Here is a 12,312-nt window from a genome sequence, read left to right as displayed (position 1 = left end):
CCGAAAAACGAAATGATAATTTAGCAATTAAAAATTACAATTGTAACCAAATTTTTTGTCCTGATTTGGGGGAGGGATGTACTACCTAAATTTATAAAATATGAAATGAGTAAATCATTATTAGGTTGTAAAGCCGTCTTCCTAGCATTTTCTCCTTTTTGTCCCATTTCAAATGGAACATTTTTTAGCACCAAAATTTTATGCAGTTTTGGTCCGTGAGTTGAATGAAAAAAAGAATAAGTATAATAATATATTCCTTCCGTTTTTCATTAACTGTAGTCTGACACGGATTTTAAAAAAATATAAAAAAAGTATGTTGAAAAAGTTAATGAAATATGAGTTTTACTTTTATATATTGATTTTATAATAAATTGTGAGTATCGTGACTTAGAGAAATGTGAAATACACTTGCCAACAATAATAAAAGTAAAATGAGACTTTTAACAAAGATAGGACGAAAATGATAAAATTTATCCAGTGCAAAGACTCTTGAGTCGCCTTGTCCCTTTCAATCAAGTCTACATATTGGAAATTCCAGAAATCAAAGTTGACTAACGACTTATAAAATCTAACAACCGATTTCCATTGGGCACAACTCAAAAGATGAGAAGCCTAATCACAATCACAATCACAATCTTCCTCTACCTATTCGCATTCACAACAGCAGCCTCCAAATCCCGACACATTCTAAACCGCGGCGATTCCATAACCGTCGGCAAAGAATCACAGTTCCTGACCTCCCCCGACGCCACCTTCACCTTCGGCTTCTACAGCCTCGGCACCAACGCCCACTGGCTCGCCATATGGTTCACCAACTCCGCCGACAAGACCGTCGTCTGGACCGCCGACCGCAACCGGCCCGTCAACCACAAGGGCTCCAAAGCCACCCTCCGCCGCGACGGCGCCCTGGTGTTAACCGATGTCGACGGTGCCGTCGCCTGGCAAACCAACACCACCTCCTTCGACGTCGCCTCAGCTCATCTCCTCAACACGGGAAACCTCGTGCTGAGGAGTCAAAAGGGAGATATTCTATGGCAGAGCTTCGACTCTCCCATGAACACTCTCCTACCTTCTCAGCCATTCACCAAAAACACTAGGCTCACATCCAGCTTAAGCAAAGCAAGCTTCGCCCCCGGCATTTTCAATCTCTACTTCGGAAGCAACCACGTGTTGAGACTGATCTCCGACTCCCCGGACACCTCCACCTCCTACTGGCCTAATCCGAATCAGAACTTGTACTCAAACGGCAGAACCAACTACAACAGCAGCAGGATCGCGGTGTTGGACGACCTCGGCCGCTTCCTCTCGAGCGATAAGCTGCAGTTCAATGCCTCGGACGTGGGCCCAGGCATTATGCGGCGGCTCACGCTGGACTACGACGGCAACCTTCGGATCTACAGTTTGAACGCCTCCACGGGCTCATGGTCCATCACGTGGCAGGCGCTGTCCCAGCCCTGTGATGTGCTGGGCGTGTGCGGGAGGAACGCATTCTGCGTGTACGCGCCCCTCCTGCCCAAGTGCACGTGCCCGCCCGGGTACGTAGTGGAAGACGACACCAACTGGAACACCGGATGCAAACCGGCATTCAATATAACACTACTGCAGTCGACACAAGTGTACTTTCTGGAAATTCCTCACGCGGATTTCTACGGATTCGATCTCAACTCCATGGAGCCTGTCACGTTGGAGACGTGCAGGCGCATGTGTTTGGAGAATTTGCGGTGTGTCGCCTTCAACTACCGTTTGGTAGGAAAGGGGGTCTGTTACATCAAAAGCGCAATGCTTAACGGCTACGCAACGCCCGATTTTCCAGCTAGTATATACATCAAATTGCCGGAAACTTTGGTGCCATCCCAGCCTAAAATATTCCATGCCTCGAGCCAGACGTGTGGCTCGGAAGAAAGAGAAGAACTCATAGGTTCATCTTCAATGTATGATTTCGATAGCAGGAGGTTTAAGTGGGTGTATATGTATTCATTTGCAGCGGCGCTGGGGGCTATAGAGCTGATGTTCATACTCCTAGGGTGGTGGTTTCTGTTTCGAAAACACGGGATCCCAGCCTCAGTGGAGGCAGGGTACAACATGATCTCGAGCCAGTTCCGGCAGTACACCTACTCGGAGCTGAAGAAGGCAACCAAGAATTTCACAGAGGAGTTGGGGCGAGGGGGCTCGGGAGCCGTCTACAAAGGCGTCCTCTCAGACGACCGGGTGGTGGCGGTAAAGAAACTGGGCGACGTTTTTCCAGCTCAGGAAGAGTACTTCGCAGAGATAAGCACAATAGGAAAGATCAACCACATGAATCTGGTGAGAATATGGGGATTCTGCTCGGAGAGGAGGCATCGCCTACTTGTCTATGAGTACTTGGACAACTTGTCGTTGGACAGGCATGTTTTCGGCTCGAGCTTTCTTTCATGGAAACAGAGATATGCTGTTGCATTAGGGACAGCCAAAGGGTTGGCGTACTTACATCACGAGTGTTTGGAGTGGGTGATCCATTGCGACGTGAAGCCGGAGAATATTCTTCTCGATAGTGATTTCCAGCCCAAGATTGCAGATTTTGGGCTGGCGAAGCTGCTGCAGAGGGAGGGGGATGGGTCGGAATTCACGAGGGTGCGAGGGACAAAGGGGTACATGGCGCCGGAGTGGGCGCTGAGCCTTCCCATCACCGCCAAAGTGGACGTGTTTGGGTACGGGGTGGTGGTGCTGGAGATGGTGAGGGGGGTGAGGTTGTGTAATTGGGGGGAGGAGGAGGGGGACGGAGGCGGGCCAGTTTCCAGCTTTGTGAGGAGATGGAGGGGGGAGGTGGAGGGGGTGGTGGATGGGAGGTTGGAGGGGCGATTTGGGCGGAGGCAGGCGGCAGCGTTGATTCAGGTGGGGGTTGCTTGCGTGGAGGAGGATAGGAATAAGAGGCCGAGCATGGCAGCTGTGGTGGAGAGTTTGATGGCATGTGAATACGAAGAAGATTGAGTTTCTTTTTCTTCTTTTTATGTTTTGGACACCTCATTCATCGTGTTTGTTCTATTGTTATGGATGTTCATATATGGATTCTATAAAGAGCTTGATGATAACAAAAAGTGTAATGCATGTAAAATGACAACAGAAACAAAACAATATATTGGTAGCATCAATTGACGCTGCGGTAGTCATACAAATGAAGCAAAGCAGAAAATGTAAATTATTGTTCCAAGGATAACACATGCCCACGGTACAAAACTAAGGGACTTAACTGATATCCGATGAGAAGCCGCTCGTGGTCATGGTAGAATTGTATAAGGCAGTCTGCATCATGAACGAACACAGTTAAGAAACAATTGAATAGATCATTGAGGAAAGCTATTGTGATTCTTTTCAAGAATGAATAACTCAAGAAATTAGAAAGTGTCCTTACATAACATTTATATTGGTCTAGAGCAAGTGATGATGTAGTGCCAACACAAATGCAGGTATACCTTGTCTCTTAAATTCACCAAGATGAGATGCTTCTCAGTTCCACCTGATACAAGATTGTAGACTCTCTCTAACAAAGCCTGCAAGTAGGATATTTTAATGTGATAAGACACCAAACAGCTAGTTAAAAGAAAGATAGGCTGACTGGTACTATTGTATCCAACAGCAGGCAACACAAATTTCAACTTTTATCTGCATTCACACATATATTGGACTCAATTTCTTATAAATATGAATGAAATAAGCTAAGAAAGAGACCGCAAACAATCAAACCTGCTCTTAAGCATCACCCCCCAAAAAAAGGAAGAACTATCCCTTGTATGATCAAACGCTGAGTTAAGGTACATGAAAACCTACCAAAAAGTACGTAATCAATCTATTTATGGCATCCATCCAAAATTTCCAAATTCCATGAGCAAAATTGATGACGTACAGCCAATTGGTAGTGAGGTCCTGTTTGATAGGCTCTACATTCCATTTCTCCAAACGCAATAAAGTAGTGGATTAGAATTGAATAGTTTTTTACTCCGATTTTCATTTCTCCAAACGGTTGGTGTGCAATTCGGAAAAAAATGATGGAAGCTCATCCTCTGCTTAACTTGTCACCACAAAACTCGAAGATTTGGTGTTGATTTTGTAATAGAGTTAGGAGCGCTGCATTTCCACGGCTTGATCGCAATTTGATTGTGTTAGAGTATGTTGAAACTTGAAACGAAACTTGGGCAAAATGATGTCATGCATTTACTGTTTTGCACGGTTTATCGAGTTTAAATTCACATTATACATCACATAAAGCGGTCCACAATTCACTGCCGAAAGCCCAAAACGGAAGCCCAATAATAGCGAGCACATAGGTGGTCCACAATATTTAATAGGAGTAGTATCATTACTGCAAGAATACAATTAAATTATAGTACTCCTCCATCTCACTTTCCATCTCACTTTAGTAGTCACATTGACTTTTCTGCATTCTTAGAGCTAAAACAATAAATTTCAAAAGGGACGAAATAATGAAGCTAAAATGGAATGCGAGAAAATACACATATATTCTCTAATTTTATCAATTTTGCATTAAAGTAATAAATTATTATATTTTTTTACATTATTATTGTTATTTGTACTCTTATTATTATTAGGGTAAATTGAGGGGAAAATAAAAAAATTTGATTAATTTCTGATTTATATCTAGCAACTTTAACAATGTAACCAAAAAAATATTACTTCTCCCCCTAAGAGAGTTGAGTCACTTCTCTTTTGCATTTGTTCTGAAAAAATGTTGAGAAATTTCTCCCATTCTGACAATGGGGAGGATTTGGTTTAGTAGTTTGTCATCACGAATGAGCCGGTCCATCAACTGTTGCATAGCTTCATGAAAACCAACAATGAGATCTTTGTTTATAGTACGCCAACTTTGTCCGTCATACAAGAAACGCATCATAAGAACAGGCCCCTGACGAGCAGCATAAGTAGCCACACCCATTAGCCTTGTGGTTAGTATGGTCCGGCTTCCATTCTCATTCTCCGGAAAACACCATCGTATGTGATCCCAAGCGACCGCACTCAACACGCCTTCCATTACTATGAGATTCCTCCACCGAATGATGTTGTGTAAATTTCATCACATACCTGATCTGCGTCAACTCCTTTCAACCAATCCGTTCCAAGTCGACCGACTTCTACTCTGACCGAAGCTAGTAATTTTGAGAGAATACTTGCTACTATATTAACATCATCTTGCGATATTGTCATCCAAGCACGAACAATGAAATGCACATAAATATATTTAGCAAGTGTGGAGTCACCATTGCCTCCCACCGTGATGATAGGGAGGATGAAGCCGGTCAATTATCTCTACTACATCATGCTTATAACCAATTACCAATTGATCATCATCAGAGTTAACCTCAAGATCTTTTCAGCATAATCATCCAGATCATCATCAAAACCAGCCACAACATCTTCGTCTGCTAATTCTCCAGCCGTTGGCTTCATTTTCTCTGCTAATCTCTTCAACTGGATTAAACTTATGGCAATCAGCTCCATTGCAACCGTTAGATCTTGAATTTCACTCTTGAGTGCAGATCTTGATGATGAACTAACAGCAAAAGAAAGTCAACCATGCACATATCCAACAGTTAGCCAATTTCCCCAACTGATCTGAAAGTCTGCCTGACACTTGGTTGGTTCTATGGATCCACAATCTGACAGATTTTGTGGGGAGAAAAGATATAGAATAATCTCTTCAGTTATTGAGGTTAAACTGCGATTTTTTGTGTTTTACGATCATCTTCTTCATTCATCTTCTCTCCGTTTGCTATGTGTGATTGTGAGGGTGATATACTTATGAGGTAACCATCCATCTTGATTCGAGAAATCTCCTAACCAGGCCGTGAGTGTAACCCTGGGTTCTAGTCTGTTAGGCTAGAAGGTAAGAAAGTGTCAGATTTGAGAGTTGTCTAATCTTCTCTAGGGTTTTGTTTGGTTAATATGGTGATTGCCTCATCGCTGTTTGTCACTGTCTTTTTTGTGTAAATCGAATAGTTGATGAGATGATTTAATTTGATTTATTATTAGCACTAGTATTTTTTTTATATCTTAATTACACATTGTAAAAATAAGAGGTGTTTTGATAAGAATCAACGAATAAATAAACATAATTAGTCTATCATTCTCTACATAAGTGAGTAACTCGTGTTTTCATTTCAGACGTGTAGTATTTAATAGAGTTTGACAAACATGATGAATCTATACATCAAGTCAAGGAATGTCTCATGGTCGTGCCTGGGAAAAACTCTTGGGATTGGTTTGAAATTAAGACCAACATGGCAATCCATTTCCGACGAACATTCAAATATCTAATTATCAAGATTAAATTAAAGTTCATTGAACGTGTCAAGAATTAAGATTAAAGTCCACAGTACACCCGTTGTACATGGCACGAAGCTTGACATAACTCCATTATATTTGGTCACAAATTTGAATTCACAATTTCTCATTCACTTATATCAAAGAAAATGAATATACCACAATATTCTACTTGGAAACTGGAATACATTGATTCAGCATTTAATTTCACAAAAATAAATCATTTGTCACGTATGTGTACCACCGAAACAAGTTGTATTAACCAAACTAGATTACAACAATTCTAACTTAGTTAATACCAATGTTTTAAAAACCGGACCGGTCAGTGAACCGGCGAGGCTACTGGTTTACGGTTCAACCGGTCCAACCGGTTCAATCACTGGTCGAACCATTTTACTGTTACAAATTATATATAATATATAAAATATATTTAATTTCAATGAATGATATAATTTATAAATTTTTTATCAATAAATATAATTAAATGTACAAATTACAAGAACCATTTTACTGTTACAAATTATATATAATATATAAAATATATTTAATTTCAATGAATGATATAATTTATAAATTTTTTATCAATAAATATAATTAAATGTACAAATTACAAGTTAGTATGGATAAAATTTTTAATATTTTAGATATAAAAAAAGATAATTCATAATAATTCAAAAAAATTATATGATAAAATATATAAATAAATATTAATGATTAATTAGTTTTGACGAATATATACTATATAGTAAATAATTTATTATAAACCTTAGGTATAACTACTTATATTTACATAAGTATCTATATTATACAAATAATAGTTAATTTTAGTAAAAAAGAGTAAATTTTAGATGATAAATATATTATCATATTAATACCTACTCACTATAATATAAATTTAAACTTAAATGATTAGTTTGAGTAAATAAAAAAAAAATTATTTTAATATAATAATAACTAATGTTCATGTTATTAACAAGAAATGCTTGTGGTGGAGTGGTAATGGACTTGGTCTCTTGACCAAGAGGTCATGAGTTTGACCCCCACCAAAATACTCATTTCGTCCTTCTGTAAATGTTATATTTGGATTTATGTATTAAGCAAAGAGAGAACATATATTTTTACCTTGAGATTTGTATAATTAAGTTCTTTCTAAATTAAGACCAATGTCCATTACCCAAAAACATCTCATTGTCCAATTGTCAATATCGAAGTCCATTGCACATGTCAAGATCAAAGTCCATTGTACACCTACACCTGTCGTGCAAAGCATGGAGCCTAGCGTACCACCATTATACTTAGTCCCACACTTTAATTCACAAATTCTCATTCACTTATATTAGAGAAAATGAATATGCCATGATATTCTACTTGAAATAGCTCAATTCGATAATATTTAATTTCACAAAATTAAATCATTATCATGTATATTAGTCAGTCAAACTGTATTGATCAGACTAGATTATAACAAAACAATCCTAACTTAGTTATAACTAAAATATAACGCATAACAATAATTATCCTAGAAATATGCAATCACTTGAATGAATCATACACTTCTTAAAATTTGAAAATAAAATTACTAAATATGAAAAGTTTTCAATTATCACATCTATGTCCTTTCTAGCGAAATATGCGATAATGTGCCAACCGATTTTAAATACGTCACCCACTACATAAATGTTACCACTCTTAAAGTAGTGAGTTAACATATTCATAATACTTCCACATGTTTAAAATCAGTTGACATATTTGACCTTCTACCATGGTAATTTAATTGGTAATTTGTCCTTAAAATTGTAGCAGAAATTTTGTGACTGGGTTATTGGTTTTGTTAATTCCTAATTAGGCATGTGTCGGGGGAGGGATGTACTGCCTAATTGTGTGACTGTCTAAATTTAAAATTTATTACTATTATATAAAGAAAACTGAAGTGCATTGTTAGTTGCGGCAACATAAAAAGTTGAGTGTAAGGTATAACCGTGTAAGTAGTAAAGAAATACTCCTACATAGACTCTCTTGATAAGATAGTGTTTTGTGAAGAAAATCACAAGATAAATAGTGCACCATTCATTTCCAATCAATAATACTACACATTATTTATCTTAATCCGACAACTTAATTTTTCATGTATAGATACACTCATTCCACACTTTATTCTTTGCTCTTTCTTTCTTTTTTTTCACTATGTTGAGTGAAATTTCTTGACAGAGTTAGATATTATAATCCAGTTGAGTCAATCCGCAATCGATGTCATATTTAAACTTCAATAGCTTCATAATTATGTGGCCAAATAATATCACAAAACTGTACTCCCTCCGCCCTACAAAAGATGTCACACTTGTGGGACGACACGAGATTTTGAGAAGTTTTGTTTTGTCTGTTAGATAGAGAGGGAAAATATAATTTTTATATTAATGTGAGAAAGAACTTTTTTCAAAAATGGAAATGTGACATCTTTTGTGGTACAAACTAAAAAAGAAAGTGTGACATCTATTATGGGACGAATGGAGTATTAATGCCCTAGTGATATTATGTGATTTTTAAATTATGTAATTTTATGTTTCAATTATGCCATCTTCGTTGTTTAATGTAATTTTAGTATATTTTGTTTATTCATAAATTTAATTGGAATCTTTACAAATAAAAATTGATTCAAAATAATAAAATGGTGGATTGAGAAATGTATTTGTAAATGAAACTATTGCGAAAATTCTTCTCTGGACCATTGATGTTACCGAAAAATAAAATGATAATTTAGCAATCAGAAAAATACAATTGTGACTAAAATATTTGGCCCGAGTTGGGGGCGGGATGTACTGCCTAATTGTATGGCTGTCTAAATTTATAAAATTTGAAATGCGTGAATTTATTGGGTCAAGTTGATTTTTCCAACATTTGTGTTCTACTTCCTTCGTCCATCGGGCATTAGAAGTTCCGGTCAAGTTCGGCACAAATTTCAAAAATATAAAGAAATTTTTAAAAAAGGGAGTGAAATGTGAAACTCGTTTTTATATCTTAATATGAAAGGAATGAGTTAGTGAAATATAAGACATAATTACATATTACGTGAGACTCGTAATCATTGACGAGCTAAAATGGCAAATCGGGACTCCTAATAGCCTAACAGCGAGTAGTGCAATATGCCAATATGGCCATTGTCTTGATCCGCCATGTCTCTTTCAAGTTTCAATCAATTCATTTGAGATTGGAAATTCCATAAATGGAAGTAGACTAATGAGTTATAAAATCTAATAACGGAATTCCATTGGCCACAACTCAAAAGATGAGAGGCTTCATCATAATCATCCCAATCTTACTCTATCTATCCACATTCACAACAGCAGCCACAAACTCCCGACTCGTTCTGAACCGCGGTGATTCCATAACCGTCGGCAAAGAATCAGAGTTCCTGACCTCCCCCGACGCCACCTTCACCCTCGGCTTCTACAACCTCGGCACCAACGCCCACTGGCTTGCCATATGGTTCACCAACTCCGCCGACAAGACCGTCGTCTGGACTGCCAACCGCAACCGCCCCGTCAACCGCAAGGGCTCCAAAGCCACCCTCCTTCGCGACGGCGCCCTGGTGTTAACCGACGTCGACGGCGCCGTCGCATGGCAAACCAACACCACTTCCTTCGACGTCGCCGCCGCTCATCTCCTCAACACAGGCAATCTTGTGTTACGGAATCAAAAAGGAGACATTCTATGGCAGAGCTTCGACTCTCCCATGGACACTCTCCTGCCTTCTCAGCCATTCACCAAGAATACTAGGCTCACATCCATCTTAAGTAAAGCAAGCTTCGCCACTGGCTTTTTCAATCTCTACTTCGGAAGCGACAACGTTTTGAGACTGATCTCCGACACCCCGGACACCTCCACCTCCTACTGGCCTAATCCGGATTTCGACATCTACAAAAACGGTAGAACCAACTATAACAGCAGCAGGATTGCAGTGCTAGATGATCACGGCCGCTTCCTCTCTAGCGATATGTTACAGTTCAACGCTTCCGACGTAGGCCCGGGCGTTAAGAGGAGGCTTACCATGGACCACGATGGCAACCTTCGGATCTACAGTTTGAACGCCTCCACGGGCTTATGGTCCGTCACGTGGCGGGCGCTGTCCCAGCCCTGCGACATGATGGGCGTGTGCGGGAAGAACGCGATCTGCGTGTACGCGCCCCTCCTGCCCAAATGCACGTGCCCACCGGGCTACATTATGGAAGACGACACCAACTGGAACACCGGATGCAAACCGGCATTCAATCTAACCCTGCTGCAGTCCACACGAGTTACCTTCCTGCAAATTCGTTACGCGGATTTCTATGGATTCGATTTCAGCATCCCCAGCCCCGTCACGTTGGAGACGTGCACGAGCATGTGTTTGGAGGATTTCCGGTGCATAGCCTTCGGCTACCGTTTGGAAGGATATGGGCAATGTTTTCTCAAAAGCGCAATGCTCAACGGCTACGCGACGCCCGATTTTCCGGGTAGTATATACATCAAACTGCCCAACACTTTGGCGCCATCTAAGCCTAATATATTCCATGCCTCGAGCCTGAGGTGTGGCTCGGATGAGAGAGAAGAACTCTTAGGTTCCTCTTCAATGTATGATTTCAGTGGCAGGACGGTTAAATGGGTGTATATGTATTCATTTGCAGCAGCGCTGGGGGCTATAGAGGTGATGTTCGTACTCCTAGGATGGTGGTTTCTCATCCGAATCCATGGGATCCCAGCCTCGGTACAGGCAGGGTGCAACATGATCTCGAGCCAGTTCCGGCAGTACACCTACTCGGAGCTGAAGAAGGCAACCAAGAATTTCACAGAGGAGTTGGGGCGAGGGGGATCGGGAACCGTCTACAAAGGCGTCCTCTCCGACGACCGGGTGGTGGCGGTGAAGAAACTAGGAGACGTTTTTCAAGCTCAGGAAGAGTACTTCGCAGAGATAAGCACGATAGGAAAGATCAATCACATGAATTTGGTGAGAATATGGGGATTCTGCTCGGAGAGGAGGCATCGCCTCCTCGTCTACGAGTACTTGGACAACTTGTCGTTGGACAGGCATGTTTTCGGCTCGAGCTTCCTTTCATGGAAACAGAGATATGTTGTTGCATTAGGAACGGCCAAAGGGTTGGCGTACTTACATCACGAGTGTTTAGAGTGGGTGATCCACTGCGACGTGAAGCCAGAGAATATACTTCTGGATAGTGATTTCCAGCCCAAGATTGCGGATTTTGGGCTGGCGAAGCTGCTGCAGAGGGAGGGGGATGGGTCGGAATTCACGAGGATACGAGGGACAAAGGGGTACATGGCGCCAGAGTGGGCGCTGAGCCTTCCCATCACCTCCAAAGTGGACGTGTTTGGGTACGGGGTGGTGGTGCTGGAGATGGTGAGGGGGGTGAGGTTGTGTAATTGGAGGGACGGGGATGGTGACGGGGGTGGGGCACTTGCCAGCTTTGTGAGGAGATGGAGAGGGGAGGTGGAGGGGGTGGTGGATGGGAGATTGGAGGGGCGGTTTGGGCGGCGGCAGGCGACAGCGTTGATTCAGGTGGGGCTTGCCTGCGTGGAGGAGGATAGAAATAAGCGGCCGACCATGGCGACTGTGGTGCAAAGTTTGATGGCATGTGAATATGAAGAAGATTGAGTTTCTTTTTCTTCTTTTTATGTTTTGGACACCTCATTCATTGTTCTTGTTCTAATGTCATTCCGATATAAAATACAATTAAATCACGAATAATAAAGAAGATTATGGATGTTCATATATGGATTCTATAAAGGGTGAGTGATGACAACATTAACCATAATGCATGTAAAATAACAACAGATACTGAACAATATACACCATTGATAGCATCTTATCAAAATTGACTTGAATAATGAAATTAGATACCTTTTCGAAAGGAAGAGGGGGATCGGAGAGTTTCCTGAATTCGGCGTCTTCTCAGTACTGGTTTCCAGCAGTAGCTGTGATCTAAAGGATTGTTTTTGCAGTTTTATGAT

General features: G+C 40.7%; 2 protein-coding genes across 2 annotated transcripts; both read left to right on the top strand.

Moving 5' to 3' along the window:
• Positions 1-570: 570 nt before the first annotated feature.
• On the top strand, positions 571-3,128 carry LOC125221768 (putative receptor protein kinase ZmPK1). Its single transcript, XM_048124010.2, has one exon. The coding sequence runs from the start codon at positions 604-606 to the stop codon at positions 2,965-2,967; it is 2,364 nt and encodes a 787-aa protein (XP_047979967.2). The 5' UTR covers positions 571-603; the 3' UTR covers positions 2,968-3,128.
• A 6,443-nt stretch (positions 3,129-9,571) lies between these two features.
• LOC125220867 (putative receptor protein kinase ZmPK1) lies at positions 9,572-12,075 on the top strand. Its single transcript, XM_048123000.2, has one exon. It carries the CDS (start codon positions 9,596-9,598, stop codon positions 11,954-11,956), a length of 2,361 nt encoding a protein of 786 aa, XP_047978957.2. The 5' UTR covers positions 9,572-9,595; the 3' UTR covers positions 11,957-12,075.
• Positions 12,076-12,312: the final 237 nt, after the last annotated feature.

Source organism: Salvia hispanica, chromosome 1 (genome assembly GCF_029641045.1).
Source record: "Salvia hispanica isolate PSC_SH4W2 chromosome 1, Shi_PSC_v1, whole genome shotgun sequence".
Taxonomy (NCBI): domain Eukaryota; kingdom Viridiplantae; phylum Streptophyta; class Magnoliopsida; order Lamiales; family Lamiaceae; genus Salvia; species Salvia hispanica.
Note: the sequence above shows the minus strand (reverse complement) of the source record. Positions and strands in the feature narration are given on the sequence as shown.